The sequence below is a fragment of the Pocillopora verrucosa genome, chromosome 11, assembly GCF_036669915.1.
Source record: "Pocillopora verrucosa isolate sample1 chromosome 11, ASM3666991v2, whole genome shotgun sequence".
NCBI classification, from domain to species: Eukaryota; Metazoa; Cnidaria; class Anthozoa; order Scleractinia; family Pocilloporidae; genus Pocillopora; species Pocillopora verrucosa.
The window spans coordinates 9,567,688-9,586,348 of NC_089322.1; the positions used below are offsets into that span (position 1 = coordinate 9,567,688).

Consider the following 18,661-nt stretch of genomic DNA (forward strand, 5'->3'; position numbering starts at 1 on the left):
TTTACAGTATTTGACGCAAAAGTTTGGGAGATTTTTTGAACAAACCTAATTTTTGCGCTGAATTTGTGAAGTATAATTTTCGGTGGTCTTGTATTCTTTTAGCCGTTGTATACGAGGAGCAGCGTGCTTTTGGCGTGATGAGAAAAATAACAGCGACGAAAGAGATACTCGATTGAAACGCTTGTCAAGTTACAGTAACTGAGTATTGTTGTGTTTCTGCAGTCGCGTGGTAGTATTTACATCTTCACCGACTCGCTTTTTTCCATTTCCCAATGTTTTCCTTGAGGTTCGCTCACTCAAATGACCGGTTACAATCAAGAATTTCGCTCTCGGCTTAGCCGATGGTTTTGCTTTTTTTTGGACAACACGAGTCTGTTGGAAGGTCTCTAACTTGTAGGGTCTCGGCTTATAAGTGAAGAAATACGGTAATGAATATGAAAGCCATATTAAGCAGTAGAGCAAATAAGGCCTCCAAAAAATTCAGGGATTTTGAACCCATGACTTCTGCGGTATCCGTGCATTGCTCTACCAACTGAGCTAAGAAGCCAACTGGGAGCTCGTCATTATGGTCGTTCATAATAAACTCGTGAAGTGATGAATAACTGACTGGGAATACAGGCCTGAATGTTTTTCAGGCCTGATTTTCAATACTGCTTAAGTAGTGTTCATTACTGTGAAGATCACTTTCACTGAAGAAATGTAAAATGGTTTCCGTGTTTACATAGCCTGATGTAAACACTTGGGAGGTTGGGAGAACACGTATTAAGCGTAGGAAACCACGACGCGAAGCGGAGTAGTTTCCAGCTTATTTACATGTCATGCTCATGTAAAATGGTTTTATGGCCGATCAGAGCGCGCTTACTATTTGAATTATTTTATAAATTCATTTCTTAACCCGCAATTTGCATAAATGATTTTTCCTCCCACAAGAGAATGATCCTCTCTAAGAACAAACTAAATTGACCCTTAAAAGCACGTAAACCTGGACATGTAACCTGGCTTTTTGTTATTAACCTTTAGAGTACCATGCACCTCACAAGAACAAAGTTCCTCAATAATTCCGTTCAAAATTTTTCACCGCTCTCCCCCTTTTTGATTCCAGTTGATTTTTTCGTCTCTGAGGATGACATGATCAAAGCTACCCTCACAACAGTGCCTGGAAAACCACTGTTCTGTTCGAATGATTACATTTCCAGAGTCACTCAGAGGTAAGAGAAAAGTAGATACATGATTCTTAAAGGTTTATACTTCACAGGAAAATTCCAACATGAGCGCTTTAAAACTACAGCCAAATGCGACTTTCCCGCGCTCAAGGCAGTTGACGTTATTTAATCCTTTACACCCTAATTTCTATACGTTTCTTTTGATACTGACGAGAGGAATTCGTTAAACAGTCAAAGCTTCTTAGGTTGGTGATCATTTCCTTTTTTCTCATGATCTTAATGAATAATTTAGCAGTATTATTGCGAGGAGAAATAAGATGTTGGTCACTCTTTAGGGATTAAAGGTTTGAGTCTTCATTGGCTCCAAGTGATATTTTGTTTTGTTCTGATTCACCGTTGAGATAACTTTGGTGATGGTTTTAAGGAGATTGAATGGAAATGAGCTGAAAATGCTAGTCGATATTTTGGACATTGAAGGGGCGTGCCAAATGGGGAAGGGGTGGGACAGTCTAAATGTCACGTAGACCCTCCCCTGCTTTATAGACATCACTGCTATTTTAGCATTGTTTTGAATTAAATGTTTCCCGTTATTTACAGGTGTCTCTCAATCCCAGCTGCGATGCGATGCATCATCAGAAAAGCACAAAGCGTCAAACTAGAGGAACTTCCGGTTAAGGCAAGCGAGGAACTACTTCTTCCTGTCGGTGGGGGGCAACCATCTACCAAGTTAGCAAGTCTGTCACTCCCTTCCAGTGCCGCTCTGTTCGGTGCGGCGGTTGGAACTCCGTCCAACCCCAACACGCCAGTGTTTCTGGGAACTTCACCGTCGTTTACAGGTTTTAACCTGGAAACACCCTCGCCGACTTTCAGTGCGTTCACGTTTTCTTCAATATCTCCTACGTTTTCTTTTAATACAACGGATATTACAGCCGCTGCGGCAGATTCTCTGACCACGACGGCCGCAAAACAACCCGAGAAGAAGCCTGAAGCCGCAAAAACACCGAACTTGAAGATAACTCTTAAACGAAAGCGAGACGATGAATATGTCATTGAGAACTTTCAATTGCCCGATGAAGTCCCAAAGAGCGCGGTAAGAACGCCAGTTGGGCAAACGCCATCGAAAAGCAAAGAAACGCCCGATCCGGAGTCAATGGAAGGAGACAACTTCCCTTTTGATCTCGCTGCTGTCTCCGGAGCTAACTTCACTATGGGGACCACATTCCCGGATGTAAGTGCTGGGTTAGATGGTTCAGTGGTCGTGGCTGCAGGTAGTTCCACCGCTGGTCAACATGTTGGTTTGGCGGGCGCAGACTCTTTAGCTGCTGCAAGCGGGCTAGGGATCGTTTCCGCGGGAATTGAGGGATTATCCGCCACCGCCGATTTGTTCGATATAGGGGGCGCCGGTGCTGACGGGACAGATTTAGAGGGAATTCTTCAGAATCTTTCTGGAGCATCTCATCTTCCACCAGGGATCGTGTCAGGTGCTACAGCTTTGGATTTTGAAACAGGATTAGGTACGATTACAATTGTTACTTCGATGTATGCGGTTGATGAAAACAAAACAAAACAACAAAAGTAGTCATTGTAGGAAGAAGCGCGCCGTATTTTGACTCCAAAGGATCGAGCCTTTTTTGCGAGCGCTATTTTGTTTTGCCCCAGTGGAATTCTGCGGTCAATCAGCGGTCGACACATACGTGGTGTAAAAGGTAGCTATAGGATCCACACGTCATTTCGCGTTGTGTTCACTAAATGTGTGCGTAAGTTCTCTATTTTAGATCTCCGTAAAATGCAAAAGCAAGTAAAATCTCTATAAAGATGACCTTTTCAAGAGTTAATCCAAGTGTTGCTATATTTGTTTCCCGTTCAGGAGCTGGAGTACCAGGACTGGACGTATCAGATCCTGGTTTCGACATCGACGCGGCCCTTGATGCCAGTGCTGTCGCAGACCCGAGTATTGCGGGCACTGCCGGTAAGTAAATCGCGTGATATTCTTTAAAGTGACGTCATCAGCCAATCTTTCTGACGTCAAGTTACGGCTCTTATAGAGTGTTTATCGGAAATGGAAACCTGCTTTGATGTTTTTCATCCGATGGAACTTGCTAAGCCATTTTTAATTTGAAAGCGAAAAAATGTATCCATTACCACAGATAAGGCCCTAGTGCTGGATACTGATATATTTCAACGTATTGTTCGCGCTAAGGAATGGAAGGATTAAATTTCAGTAGAGGCACTTTTAGAAGATGATTACATGTAAATCACGATTTTCATCCTCAGGAGCCTTTGATGTCGACTCCACGCTGGGCTTTGACCTCGATAATATCGCCGGTGTAGGAGGTCTCCCTCCTGAAGTTACAGGTGCAGCGGACCTGCTGGCCGTTAGTGGACTGAGCGGGAGTGACGTGTCCGTTGATATCGATATGCCCGGGACATCGCATTCGAAGATATGAGCTAGATTTGCGGACTTCTTTTAAGACAGCTACCAGGCAACTCTTACGTGAAGCGCCTACAGGGTTGAATGCCGTCTGAGGTGCGATGATGGAGAGTAACAAATGTCAATGAGCGAAGACTGCGATCGAAGATCGAGCAGACACAGTTCTTACGCATTGGTCGTGCTCTCGAAACTTCCCAAGTGCTTCAAATATCGATGAACGCAGACTGACGCATGAACCAATTGTTAAACAAAGGCTACATAAATGCCCCTATTTCAGTTACTCTAGGTTAAATGCTAAAAAGAACAATTTTTAATGAAGAGTCAAAAGTTTTCCGGAATTGCATCGATTTTACTTTGCCCTCTGCCCAGTTTCACTCTCGCCAGCTCGTTCAATCGCTTTTTTGCGCGCTTAGGGTATTTGACGTATTTTTTTCTAGTTTTCATCGGCTGCTTGTGATACTAAACTTCGCTGTGATTGGCTGCTGTGATAACTTCGGTTTTGAGTTCTCGTTTTAGAACTTGCGAAATGCGCTGCTACTCTCAAAACCAAACAGCAATAATGTCACTGTAGACGAGTTTATTGACCCTGGGTTGCAAAGGTTTACAAGATATACAACACGAATGAAGGGTAGATACACAAAACAACAACTTTCACGGGTTTCACTCGATTTGTTAAAAAAGAGATGTCTCAGAAAAAATAGAAGAACATTTACAGACTGATTTGGTTTCTAAGTATAAATACAATAGTACAGATTAAATTTATGGTGCGACGTTTTAAAATGCTAAGTGTGCTTTATTAAACGTCCTTGCCACATGGCATCTGAACGCACTTTCTATCGAAAAACTCTTCCATGCCTTTGCTGCGTTTTATTTTGAATCGAAGTCGGAGAAAAAAAAAAACATTTCAGAAACTCCTGGATGTTAAATTCTCTAGCTTAAAAAATTGCATGTGAACAGGTGTGCTATCGTATCGTACGGATTAGCTGCCATAAGATTTATTTTCAGTGGAAGGAAATATATTTTGTTGGAAGCCCTCTAAACTGTATCTGAGCTACATCCAATTTGAAATCGATCCAATTGGAACAACTAGCGAGATATCTAACAAACAACGACAATAAAAACAGCTTCTAAACAAATCCATTTTCCTCTAGTTCGCGTTCATCGATGTCTTCAACTTCATTGTCGCTGTCCTCGTCATCCTCGACTTCGTTACCATTCGCGTTGACTCCCTGATCTTCGTCATTGTTGTCGGCATCTCCGTAACTATCGTCGTCGTCGTCGGAGTCCCGCGAGTCACCCCTTTGTACTTGGTCTCGGTGAATTATAGCCCGTTCGTAGGCTTGCATGACAGATTTCCTCATGGACGTCTTCCGACCCTCCTGTAACTTGTTCTCGTCTCTCTCTCCGTGTTGGCCCAGTGGTTCAAGTTTGTGACGCGGTAGCCATTGCCTTAAGTCAGAAAAACCCAACTATGAATTCAATCGAATAATCGTGTAATCTGTGATCGAACTGATTCTCCTTCACTACGCTCTGTGATTGGTCTGGAAAACACGCACCCCTTTGATCTAACCAAATGCAAGAATTAACTTACCCAAGCCTTACTCAATTCACGATAAATAAAAGTCTTATGATGGACTAACATCCCATCCAGAGGGAAGAAGAAATACTTCAAGTCGCTTCATGTTAAGGGGACCGGGGTAAGCTCCAGCTAGATGGGACACTTGACTCGAGTACTGACTTTGTTTTTGGTAGACAAAAACAGATTTAATTTTTAGCGGGCTGTGTCAAATAAACTCACCCATCCCAGAGTGCGATGTAAACGGGAGATAACACTGGTATAGCAAGTAATATCGAATTTTTTCTTACGAGTCACACTTACGTAGGGATATTGCGCTTCGACTCATAACTCTTACCAAGTTCGCCTTGCGTCGAAAAACAGCACAAGATAGAGATGCTCGTCAGTAATAGCCCTCTCCTTCAACACATCTTCAGGTGGTACAGGAATAGGCACGCCATGGTGAAGGAAACCTTTCTTCGTTCGAGGATCTATTATCTATTGATGAAAGAATCAACGAAATGAGCCTGTAATACCGTTCACTACCACCGACCCTACCCTCACATCCATCATCACCACCCCTAAAGGTGAAATCGTCAGTTCTCCAGCCGAGAACTGTACAAAAGTCGGAAATTCCGACGAAGTGGAACAACGCAGAAAGTGATTAATTAAATACATTTGATGCAAGAGCATGACAATAAATAAATAACGAAAATTACTTATAATGAAAATTAACAGTAAAACATACCTAAAAAAGTTATGTTCGAATATATTTAAAATCATTCTCAAAACAGGCATTCACGAGGCTGTAAAAATTGAAATTGAAACTGAAGGGAACCTCAACAGAAGCTCTTGATTATTAAACAGCCTTATCAGTAACATGAGAATTGTCTATAGAACGGTGTAACGAATATACACACTGATGTTCAGGTGTGCTGGCAGTTCTCTATAATACTCGTACTAGCTTAAAAGAAAACGTGTTCAAGGCAGTCAGTAAAACGAAGCGCGATGGTGAAGAGTGCCACTTTCACCGCGCTTAGTTAGCTCATGTTTCACAGCACCGGATTACCGTGCGGGAGGTCGAGTTCAAGCCCCAGACTGGACCAACACTCAGGGACTTAAAATAACTCAGGAGAATGGGCTGTAAATGGTTCGTCATTCTAGACCTCTCGGATGAGGACGTCTCTAAAAATTCCCTCTGTACTGGTTAGCAGGGGACGCTGAACAACCCATGCACTTCTCGCAAAGAGTAGGGAACGTAGCTCCTAGTGTTGTGGTCTGACGTCCTTTCATACACTCCTGGGCCAGGCTAAATATCCCGAATACGTACATACACAATAGCAGATTAGTGACGAGGGAGGCCTGGGTCAGGTTGCGTAATGACCCGACCCAAGCCTCCCCCCATTTTTTTACTCCTCCGCTCGGATTTACCAACTGAACGCCTGGAACAGGATACTAAACTCATCGCAATGTGACTCCCTTGAAAATATAAGGACTGTAAAACTGCCTGAGGACAGTACTTACCAGCGCAGGATAGGATGGGTATCCTCGACACTTTGCCCAAACTAAATCCAGCGGTTGCAGAGGAGGGAGATCAGCAATCTCTGAATCTGACGTCGTCTTTCGAGGTCTTGCCGCGGGTTTCTTTTTCTTTCTCCCGTCTACTGGTCCGTTCATAACCCGATTTTCAGCAGAACTGTTTTCCGTATCGGTGCTCTGTTCATCATCTTCGGAAAATACCGACAACTTTCGACACAGTTCTCGGGAAGCGCGAGTGCCGTTCATTCTCACATTCTCGCTGATGTCCGACTCGGATCCGCTGGTGTACGACCGATACGATCGCTGCCGCAGACCATTCGCGCACGCAAAGTGGTTATGGCCTCTGTCGGACGGATGCGTGTCAAACATGGGTAGGGTAGCGTCTTCGATCAGCTTACCGAGTTCTGTTTTATAAGTTTTCTTGGGTACATAAAAAGTATCATTGTCTGTTGAGTGTCGTTTGTGAGGTCTCTTTTCCTCTTGGGGAGCTGGCTGATGTCTGTCCTCGAACACAGTATCTTCTTCACCGACTTCATCCGTATGCAAATTCTCAGTCACTTGGCACTCCGTGGCAACAGGATCAAGCGTTCTATCCGAGTCTGTTGTCTTTAACGCGTGATTCGCTGGTGGCAGAATATCGAAAGGGAACTTGTCGGCGCCCGACGAAAGATTCCTCCTGGCCCTGTGCCTTCCCTTGTTGAACAAGATTCCACTGCGCCGGCTCGTACCAGGACTAGGATTGGCAGTAGCTCTACTGTTAAGGAGACTGTCCCCTGCCAAACGATGGTCTTCAGTGTCCAGATTTTTGGTGGTCTGCGGGCCGTTCAGAGTGTCATTCTCGTCAATGGGTCTAAACTTCTTTAGTGGCTGTTCGTCTTCGAGTGGTGACAGACAGGTCTCGCTGAGGTTACATCCGTCCAGGCCACCAGCTATACACAACAACAAATACTAGATCAAAATTTAAAAAATCCCTGTCCACCTTTCTATCACTTTTCTTAAGTATTTCCTCCAGGAAATTTTTCGCTTGAAATCAAATTTCAAAACCCTTGTTCCAAACTCGACAAAAGATACCGCTTGGGAAGAGAGACATCATTAAAACGTTCAAGTTCTTACAATTAGTTTGCCCCAATAAAGCCCTGGTTAAAAAAAAAAAAAAAGGAAAATCAAGCACACCAGATACAAACTCTACGCAACAGACAAGACACCCTTGATGAACATTTATTTTTCTCTGATACAGTTACGATATCTTTGCCACGAATATTTTATTATGAAATGCCAAAATTAACGCAGTCTAAACGTTCGACCCTTAACTCGCAAGATTTAATTGCGAATTCCCCGATCTAGCTGCTGCGCATTTCCTTAAATTAGCGTTAGATCAAAACAACAACTTCTACCAGATAAGTTTGAATATTTTCATAACCTGTTTGCATGTTAATGTATGGATATCATAGGGAAGAGTTACATGTTAATCACCTCTTGGGAGTAAAGAGTTAAAAGGATAAAATGATTGCTGTACAACCGAAACATAAATCCTAAAAAAAAATGATAGTTGATGACAAGAAGCTTGCTCTGCGTCAACGAATAAACAACAGATAAGAAAATCACAAACCACTTGATTCTGAAAGATGTCTCTTCTCCTGGTTAAGTTTCCTCCTGACCAGAGCGATCTCTTTACGTAACATTCGAACCCTTGTAGCTCTGACTCCTGGAAAAAAAAAAAGATAGCTTATTTGTACTAAAAGTTTTAAAACTCTTTCCATAGTCATACAAAGAAAGTAATAAAGAAAAGTCTTATCTAACTTTCACTCAGTTATGCTCTGAAAAGAATCGCGAGGTGCTTGAACGCTCTTGTCAGAAATCTGGGGTATCTTGTTTCTCAAAAGCTTTCATAAACGCAAAGTAGAACAGGCGACCCAGACTCATAAGCTTATCGCCTGCTAGTCACAGCCTTAGGCCCGTTTGTCCAAATGGCGGATAACACTAACCAACAGAATAATGCGCTATCCACCGGATTGGGATTTTTCAAGAGGATAGCATTACCCATCCTCCGAACAACCAGGTAATGAGCTATTACGTAAATGAGTGAGTTGCCAGCAATCGGATCCTTTTGTTTGCGCAAAGGTTTCTGGGGTCGCCTGGGAGCAAACACTGCAGCAACATATCACAAATCTGACCTCCATGTTTAATAGCCTGAGTCATGTCCAGTTTCTCCTGCAGATCTTTTAACTGCTCCTCCAGAGTCATGTCCCTCCTCTGCTCCTCTGTCAGGACGAAATCTAAACCAACCAAGAAAATGTTGTTAAGAACTCTATCATGCTACAAGTGCACCTAACTGCTATTAAAGGTTCACGATCTATACAATACATCGCGGTTGATGCAAAGTCCTAGACTCTCTTCTTGTTCCAATGAAACTGAAGTTTCAGTACCTGAACAAAAGGCGCACTGGTCGCGATCTGAAGTACCTCACAAACTACACATCTTCAGCCAGAGAAAAGATACGTTCAAGACATTTAACGTGAAGAGTAAGACTGTGGTAAGACATCAGCGTGAAACGAACCAATACGGGAATGTCATGCACCGCAAAAATGAAAAAAATTGAAAGAAGCTTTGTAGCATGCGTAGATCACGACTAAAAAAGTGGCAATGGCTGGGTAAAGAAATGCGTTGAAGAGCTGCTCGATATTTTCGCAAAGGATGATAATTTATAGCCACAGGCCCTTTGTAGTTATGTTGACGGGCATGTAGAGAATGAGGAGAAGCCCGCTGATGTGATTACTGCAAATAAAACGTTATTTCCTATTGCACTTGTTAGTAAAATATTGCATTGAGGTAATGATTGAGAAATTCCAAGGGGTAAAAACTCATTAAACTTTGCGTGGAAGGAGGTCTGCCATTTTAATTACTGCTGAATGTGCAAAAATCCATCTGGGCATAATTTGTAAGGAAGAAAAATCTACTCCTTAAAGTGCTGTCATGTTCTTTTCGACACCACTTGCTGCTACTAGAAAGTAGTCATCATCATCAACACCGTCACCAACATCATCATCTGCAGCATCCAAAAAATCAACATATTTCTCCACAAAGTAAACATTGTACATTGTACATTGTACATTGCATAAGATGCCATGATTTTTGCTGGTATGTCAACCACTTTATCCAACTCCATTGCTGTTTGGTGCTTTCGAAACATTGTTTTCAACATCCTCAAACTTTTATGTATAACCACTCTTGTGAAAATAAAGCGTTTTATAATAATATAATAATAATAATAATAATAATAATAATAATAATAACAACAACAATAATAATTATTATTATTATTATTATTATCATTATTAGTTTCTTTATAGTTATCATCGTCATCATAATCACCACTATTGTTGTTATCATTATTTTCATTACTATTATCACTTCTATTAATTATTTTTTCAATACCTTCTTCAGTAGGTTCCCTATCTGCCAGTGTTGGTGGCTCCTCTGTATGAAGACCTGTTACTGGGTCTATACCAGCCCTCTCCACTTGCCGCCTGGCGGCACGTACAATGGGACGTCCTTGATCTCGCATTTTGAGCGCTGCACGGTAGTAAATGGTGTCTGGAGCATTATATCTTAAACAATTGCCGATGACCAGATTGAAGTCTCGTTCAAACTGCTCCATTGTGGTGTAGTGATTGTCATCAATACGCTTTGATATTGTCGAGAAGTCCATAGGTTCATCTATAACTTCCAGGTAGTCAGTGACCTAAGGATTGAAGAAAACTTAGCAATGCCACTCACACGAACCTTACAGTATTTCTAATCCTTGCAGTATGCAGGATATTTGTCAGAAATGATTCTAGTAATTGTCTACCTCACCAAAGAATTTCCTGTTACTTAGAGGTGGAGCATAGATTGTTATGAAGACTGAGAGTTTTTTTCTCTGTCTAATGTTAACGACAAGATGGATAACGCATATTCCTTTAATACCAAGATTGTATGAAAATCCTTCACAGCAGACCTGCCTCTTAGATTTGATAAGTACATCTCCTTTCAAGAGCCAAATATTTCCTTGTGAAATCAGTTAACTTTTTAACTACCACTATTGACTAAGACAGAATTTCTCTTTACAATATCTATACAAAATCATGCAAGCAAGTGATGAGAATTAAGAAAAATACCTATTAACCCTTTATCTCCCATGAGTGACCAAGACAGAATTTTTCCTCACAATATCAATACAATAACAACCAGTTAAGTGATGAGAATAAGAAAAATATCAATTTGGGATAATAACTTGATCCAATACTTAATTCTCTGAACTAGCATTATAAGAATTGTATGGTTGACAGTAAGGAGAATGAAACATTTGATCTGGGAGTTAAAGGGTTAAGGGATAGTAAGTTGATCAAATACCAAATTCTCAAAACAAATTTAATGAGATCTTAGGAGTAAAAGGGTTAAGAAAATGGGCATAGTATCAAAACAGGAACCGGGATGAAGCCTTGAGAATGGCTACTGTACAGAATTTATTGAAGGAATTTCAATTATTGCACAATTTTTATCAGCAATTAAATCTAAATTAGGTAAGTAAAGCTTGCTGAAGATGGCAGACTAGCCAGCGATTTTGACTGGCCACTGGCTCCTGTTGAATGCTAGGTGGGGAAATTTGTACAACAGGGAGTCAAACTGGGTATACAAGAAAATACTATGAAGTGAAGCATTTCATTTATTTGTTTCCTGATTCTGTGTCCATACCTCATCAGTATCAACAGGTTCAGCAAAGATTTCTCCAGGATCTTTTGTCTGCAAGAGCTCCAGGGTTTTCCTGAGAACAATGTTCAGTGGCTGCAACTGCAGGTCCACCACGTGCTGTTTGACTTTCACCTGATCAGTCAGGAGATAGAAATATTTAAAATAAAATGTTATTTTATGGTTTGTAAGGGTCTGCTTGTCATGTTGATTATCAAAACTGCTGAGCTTATTCCTGTATGGGTCTACATGTAGACCTTTTTGCAAGGTGATTTTATGATTATTCCAACTGCTCATGTATTTCTGCATTTCTCAGAGCTCCACTTTGGTTTCCTCAGTGAGTGAAAAATATATTTGGTGACTTAACTCTGGAGAAAAGTTGCCAATTGGCAACCAACAGGTTTGAAAAAAAAATTATCCAAAGCAATCAACATTTTTTTAATGGCTTCATTAAAACAAAAAATGAAATAGGAGCCCTTTTTCTTTGTTTGTAAGTTCCCTATCCCTTTAACTCCCAAGATCTCATTAGTAATTCTCCTTACTGTCTGCAATACAGTTCTTGTGATGTTAGTTTGAAGAATTTGGTAATGGATCAACTAATCATCCCCTAATCAAGATTTTTCTTTATTCTCATCCCTTGTCTGCATGATATTGTATTAATATTGTAAGGAGAAGTTCTGTCTTGGTCACTCATGGGAGTTAAAGGGCTATACATCAGAAATCAAATGGAGTGCTGTATACAAATTTAAGAAATTTCCAATAATAAAAACCTTTTTTCCGGACTAAGCATTATGAGTAAAACCTGGCAAGAGTTTTCTGAACTCTTTTCCCAAGACCAAATATTGGCAACATAGAAGATTACTGGAATAACTAATTTTGATCCAGAGATTGAGAAAACAAGGCTGAAGTATATAAAAGAACCTACAAGCCACAGGGAACCTACTTTTACCTGAGGGTAACTAACAGTTTAAAAATGTCTGGACACCCTGACTTCTAAGACCAAATACATGTACTTCTGGCAATGATTTCCGTAAGAGGGATTATGGCTTTTCATGCAGAACTGGTATGAAACCCTGGAGAAACTTACTTGTTCCCGTTTAAGCTTCTCTCTCTTTCTGATCAACTCCACCAACAAACGTGCTCTCTCCAAGTCATGCCGCAGTCGTTGCCAGAAGTGTAGCTGCTCTTTCATAGCTTTGATCCTCAGTGACCTTTCACTTGACTGGGGAGAAAATTCAAAGCATTTAGCACTGAAGATTGTTAAATTCTCCAAAATCAGAATAAAAAATCTGTATCAGAAATACTAATAGGAACTACATACTTCATCAGCACCAGCTTTCTGACTTTGATGGCTGGCCTGAAGTCTTCTCAACAGTGGAACTCCATTCCTGGACTGTCGTTTCAACATCCAATAGCTTTGAAGACTCTGAATAAACTGAGCCTTTCGTGCCATGGCAACTCGTCCCACAATCTTACTGAGTCTGAAGGTAATGCAAAAAAAAAAAAACAACCAAGAACCATTAGTATTAACCCCTCACACCATAACAGTGGTATGCATATTCTCCTTGCTGTTCTCTAGAAATTTCCTTTGATGCTGATGTGGAGCATTTGCTTGATCCTTTAACTCCCAAGATCTCATCAGTAATTCTCCTTACTGTCTGCCATATAGTTTTTGCGAGGTTAGCTTGGAGAATTTGGTATTGGATCAACTAATAATCTCCTAATTAACATTTTTCTTTATTCTCATTACTTGTCTGCCTGATATTGTATTAATATTGTAAGGAGAAATTCTGTCTTGGTCACTAATGGGAGTTAGAGGGTTCACAATCAAGGCGTTTCTTAAGTTAGTGATCATATCCTTATTCCCATGACATTAATGTGTGACTCAGGGGTGATATTGTGAGGAGAAAATGGATACGAGTCACTCTTTGAGGTTAAAGGGTTAAGAGTGTCATTAAAATCCCTAACACAAATACTAACTGAAAAGAACTTAAAAAATTTCAAACTTTTCAATAATAATTATCTAGTGAAAAATAATAGTACAATATTACCATTAATTGATAGAAACTATTCACTGTTGAAAACTTTCATTTAAGGAAAGTCAAAAACAGTAAATTTGTTACCTACTGTGGATAGTGACTGCACAAATTTTCACAAACAAAGTTTTTAATCATGGCTTAAATAAGAAAGAAATACTTTAGATCAAATAGATCCAGAGTAAAATATTCATTATCAGTCTAAGTTCCACACTAGGGGGCTAATATTAGATGCATAATTGTTGTTTTGGACCGAAAAATTTCCATAACAACGAACAAAAGTGGTGCACATATTGTTAATGACTGCAAGACAGCTGTACTTGATATGTTGTTTTAAAGGCAACCTGCTCCTCTGACAAAATTCCCACTCAAAAATGACAACCTTCAGACAAATTGCTGGTGCAATAGTTAAAAAATTCATGAACACCTATTCAGTAAGAATCATTATGCCTTGTAACCTGAGATTTGAATGAATTATTAACTATTATCAGTTGGAAGCCCCATTTAATGAAGTGTGCAAAACTTTATATTCACAATAAAAAAAATTTATATATGCATACATGTGTATATAAATCATATGGGGCAAATATAATCTGAACAGTCTAAATGAAAACTAAACCAGTATGTGAAATACTCATGCAGTATGATCATTGGTTGTGTTCTTCATTACAGTTGATTATAAACTGGTGATACACTCCAAAGCCATTTGCTTTAACATTTTCCTACTTTTGTGTTGCCAAAACAAGGTACAGAAAATGAAAGCTACAGTAAATTAAGTCAAATTAAACAAAAATTCTTATCAATACAGGTGTCCAATCTGATCGATTATAGAGCTTAATGCCTAGTGTGGGTGACTTTTTCCTTATTCAACATGGTCATCACCACAGACAGAAGAAAAGGTAAAATAAACAGTCATGTTCCCAAAGCTTTTCCACGCACATGCAAGACAAAGCCAAAATCTATATGTATATTTTCCTAAGCAGCTTGAAAAAAAACCTGGTCTTTTGCTGCAGTAATTCAAAGAATGATTCTCATTCAACATGAAAATAAAAAATAAAAATAAATAAAAAACTATGGCAGTAGTAGATCATCGATAGTTGCTACGCAACAGCTGTGTTGAATTACAACTTTCAAAAGAAAATTTCAGATTTCTGTGATTACATTTTCACACATCTATTAGGTGTCAGAACATTACATAGGAAACTTACCTGTGAGCTGGTATAAAAGGAATATTAACAATCGGAACTGCAGTGGTTTTCTTCTCTGCCAAAAGTTTCCTAAACTTTTTGATGCTGCGTTTGGACTTTGCTGATTTTGCAGACTTGCTGGTTATTTTTGCAGGAGTCTTGCTTGGGGTCTTGCTCTTAGAAATGTTTGTTTTTTCTTTAATTTCATCTTCGCTGTTCTCCTCCTCTCTTCCTGCTTCAGAGTTTGTTGGTGTGTGAACATCACAAAAAGCTGTCTTTCGGACCGTCACTTGACCATTCTCACCTTTTACAGGTTCAATTTTCATGTACAAGCCTGCTTGTTGTGCACATGTAACATGAAATGCTGTATAGCAGTTTGTTTTGAAACACTGGATGCATGCACCATGTCTACGCTTGCAAATGTAACAAGTGAGCTTCCAGCGAGCTTGAGGAATATTTTCAATTGAGTCTATAGGTTCCAAGAAAACTGTGTTTGCAAAACAAACCTCTGGTATCCACAATGCACATACAACATGCCCCCATTTTCCAGTGTCTGTCTGTTTAAAAGCACCAGTCTTGTTTGGGCACAGAACACAGTCCACAGCTCTAGATGGTGACTGCAGACATCGACGACACAGCCACTGTCCCTCAGGAATGTAAGGCACACCATAACATTCTTGATGGACAGCTAAGTTACACATGTCACAAAACAGGATTGCGTTACTGTTTTGACACTCTCCATCGTTACAAATACAACACACAGCATCTTCATCGATGTACTGGTTTGGATCACAGTTAGTTTGACTTTCGAAGTAAGACTCTTTTTCCAACCTGTCCATAAGAGTTTCAAATATTTCTTGAGAGACCGGCGCGATTCCTTCAGCTTTTCGCTTGTCGTTAATTGTATCTAACCAAACATAGTCTTCTTCATCCATATCATATTCAACCATTTCGTCTAGTTCTTCCGTGGTCTGCTCAATAAATCGGAAGTAAGCGGTAGGTCTCGTAGGTGCATCGGGTTGCCTGAATCCTGATTCCATTTTCTCACTGTACTCCGCACTCGGCAAGCTTATTCTGTTATTGTTCTCGTTTGACTGTTCATTCTTCGATTTTGAACTGGTAAGCGGCTTGATCAGCATTGTTTCAAAAGCATCCTCTGGTTTTTCTGGCTCCGGTTGAGAAATTTCCTCACTATCCACAACATCCAATTGATCATTTATGTGGATTCTATGAGGAAAACCTTCGATTTCCACCTCAACAATTTTCTGCGCTTGAGCGTAAGTTAGCGTCTCTCTCGGAACACTTAGCGTCGGTGGCGATGGCGGCGGTTTCTTGTTTTTAACACTTTTTCTACCTCGACCTTTTCCCTTTTTCGAAGTAGTCGGCGTAGTTCCTACAACATCAGTGCCATCGTGTTTAAAAACACGCAAATGATATTCTATTCCACTATAACTCTTGTAAATCTTCTGGCAAAGAGGACATTCGTACGGCGGTTTAGTCGCCCGAAGGTTGTCGATAAGTTCTCTCACGTTTACCATGGTTCGTCCGTTATATCAAAACATAATTCGCCGAGACGAAAACGTTAAGGAGAAGTCTTGAGGTATATTAACTATTCTTTCACAAAAGACGCTTACAGCGGTATTTCTTGTTCGTAAAGAAGGCCCGCACGCTAACATTCAAATGCCAAGTTTTCAAAAGTGAAGTCCTCCAATTTCGTCGCACGATTTAAACCTCTGGTCTAGTGAAATGTGTATTTTTCCTCCCGTATAAAAGACGTCTTCTCAACCACACAGAAAAGGCAGCGATTTCGAAATGCAGTGAACTACGAAGCAATCTGACCACACCAAGCCCGTTCGTTAAAATGGCGACACCGAACACGACAGCGTTGGGTGAATTCGCTTTGCCGTTAAAACAGTGAAACCCAAAATGGAATCAACACTGGCGAGGAAAATTTTCTTGCCGATGTTTTCTAGTAAAAATCATCCACTTAGATCGTAGATCTTCTTTCGATCCAAATGCAATTGTTTTCATACCAACACGGCAACGGTATGAACTAAATCCGGCTTCGTGAACAATAGCCAAGCGATGATGGCGTACTAGATAACTGGAGTTGTTGAATTTCTCAAAGTTCATCCGACGTAAAACCACTTAAAACCACTCTGTACGCCTACTTTCGAAACGTAAACAGAAGCGCTTGGTATCGTTCTAAATATTTCGTGGAGAGCAGACCTTCTGTATCCAAAGCTAAGCCGTTTCTCGTCTGTTAAATGAACCCGCCTTCGAAATAAACGCTTTCACTACTCCACCGGCAGTACGAAGACAAAGGAAGGCATTCAGAAGAAAAAATCTCTGTGTTCCACGTTGGTTATTGGCGAAAGCTCAACTAAGTGGCTAGATGAGGTCTCCTCCTTAAACTTCTGATTTTCTAAGATCCCTAGAAACAAAAAACGAAGCCGTAAATGAGAACCAACTTTCAGAAAGTTAAATTCGAAACGAAGAAGATGGCGCCAGTTACTCTCGTGGATAGATTCGCCCCTGATATTTTCCCGCCACGCAGGGACGCCCCCGCAGATTATGTAACTTTTAATTTTGGCAAAACATGCGACCTGTCTTATCCGATCTTGGAAAAATACCGATTAATTACCGCCTAAAGGACACTTAGCTCGGCAGAATATGATAAGAACATTTTATTTTCAATCGGATATGATTCCAGCACACGAACACTTAAAATTAGCATGGTTTTGATCATATATCATTGGTCTTTTCATTTCAGCTGATGCGATCGAAAACACCTAATCCATTTATCTTCTCAAACTGAAGTATTTTAAACGTATAGAGAGGATTTCTTTACAAAGATAGTTTTGATTAACTCATAAAAATTCCTCCAAATCGTCTTGCCTTCCTGGGAGAAAAGTCTATGTTCGTTTAGATTATCAACCCAACCATCGACGAAAACAATAGAAAAGTTACAAATCTTGTGAGAAGTCCTATCTGCTATTAGACATTGGATTGAAGAATATCTAAAGCTGATATTCAATTTGGAATTATGGTCGAAAGGTACCTTTTTTCTCGAGAACAGTTTTCCGAGCAGCATTTAATAACTTTTACAAGCATCGGTGGTTCTATGAAAGAGCAGAGCTACCGAAATAAACGTGTCTGAAAATTTTCTTGGGAGGAAAATGTCCTGATGCACTGAATTTCACGGCTACAGGAAGGAGAACACAGAATTCAGTTTTCAAGTTCATTTTCCAGTTCATGGTCAAATGATAGATTTACATAAAAGTTATAAATGTAGGAGTACATCGATGAAAACAGATAAATTACAAGGAAAAATGCTGATAATAATAAATAAATAAATAAAAACGCTCGCGTCGCTGGACCGTAGTCGCAGACCAAACCGGATGAGATAATTGTGAAAAAGTTTATAATGCGTTTATCAATGGAAATTATCTCTTATTCTGGCGGCATTTTGACTCGAGAACTAGCTTGCCAAGATTTGTTATTTTCACAGTCCAGCTTGAGACAAACTGGCACCAATTTGCAGTTTTTTTAGTGCGATCCCGCAGGTCTCAATGCATAGAAAACGCAAGTTTGTACCGTCTTGTGTTTTATTGACATTCATTTATTTACAACACAAGTGGTTGAAAAAAAGTTTTCACTTGGATCAGTGAGGCCGTTATAAGGTTCAGATTTAGCTTTCCCAATGTAACTAATGACACAAACCAAAAATTAAAAATTTGTTTCGCGGGTTCAGTCACGCGTACTTGGGAATCTGTTGGACAAGAAGGCGTCCGAGCAAAGATACGCGCCTGTGGAGGGGATTCCCCCAAAGCCAATTAAATAAAATAGCGTCTTTTTTCTTGGCGAAACCAACGTCGGCGATCGAAATTACAAACGGAAGGAACAAATCTCTTAATTTCACAATCCCAGGAAATACGGCGTCAAAACATCTTGTTTTTTTTTAATTGACTAGACTGTGCTATTTCCTGGTTCGCTGCTCGTTCAGATATATTAATCTTTCG

At 40.2% G+C, this 18,661-nt stretch overlaps 2 protein-coding genes across 2 annotated transcripts in view; one reads left to right on the plus strand and one right to left on the minus strand.

The window, feature by feature from the left end:
• LOC131786401 (mediator of RNA polymerase II transcription subunit 1) overlaps positions 1–4,551 on the plus strand; it is a 17,997-nt gene extending 13,446 nt beyond the window's left edge. The window contains 4 exon segments of the mRNA XM_066174097.1: positions 1,103–1,208; positions 1,761–2,677; positions 3,031–3,132; positions 3,438–4,551. Of these exon segments, the coding sequence (XP_066030194.1) occupies positions 1,103–1,208; positions 1,761–2,677; positions 3,031–3,132; positions 3,438–3,610 (1,298 nt within the window). The 3' untranslated portion in view covers positions 3,611–4,551.
• Positions 4,152–17,145, minus strand: LOC131786400 (peregrin). The gene is made up of 10 exons (XM_059103454.2): positions 14,661–17,145; positions 12,738–12,897; positions 12,504–12,638; positions 11,423–11,551; positions 10,124–10,430; positions 8,863–8,964; positions 8,298–8,393; positions 6,674–7,617; positions 5,508–5,647; positions 4,152–5,043 (listed from the first exon to the last, which is right to left on the minus strand). Exons 1-10 carry the CDS (start codon positions 16,175–16,177, stop codon positions 4,722–4,724), a joined length of 3,852 nt encoding a protein of 1,283 aa, XP_058959437.1. The 5' UTR covers positions 16,178–17,145; the 3' UTR covers positions 4,152–4,721.
• Between the last annotated feature and the right edge of the window lie 1,516 nt (positions 17,146–18,661).

Excerpts from the sequence above, each read along its gene's own strand:
- LOC131786400 (XM_059103454.2), bottom strand. The coding sequence starts at position 16,177 with ATGGTAAACGTGAGAGAACTTATCGACAACCTTCGGGCGACTAAACCG. Across the intron at positions 12,898-14,660 it reads CCTTTTATACCAGCTCACAG|ACTCAGTAAGATTGTGGGAC; the intron begins GTAAGTTTCCTA and ends CATTACCTTCAG. Across the intron at positions 7,618-8,297 it reads ACATCTTTCAGAATCAAGTG|CTGGTGGCCTGGACGGATGT; the intron begins GTTTGTGATTTT and ends TGTTGTGTATAG.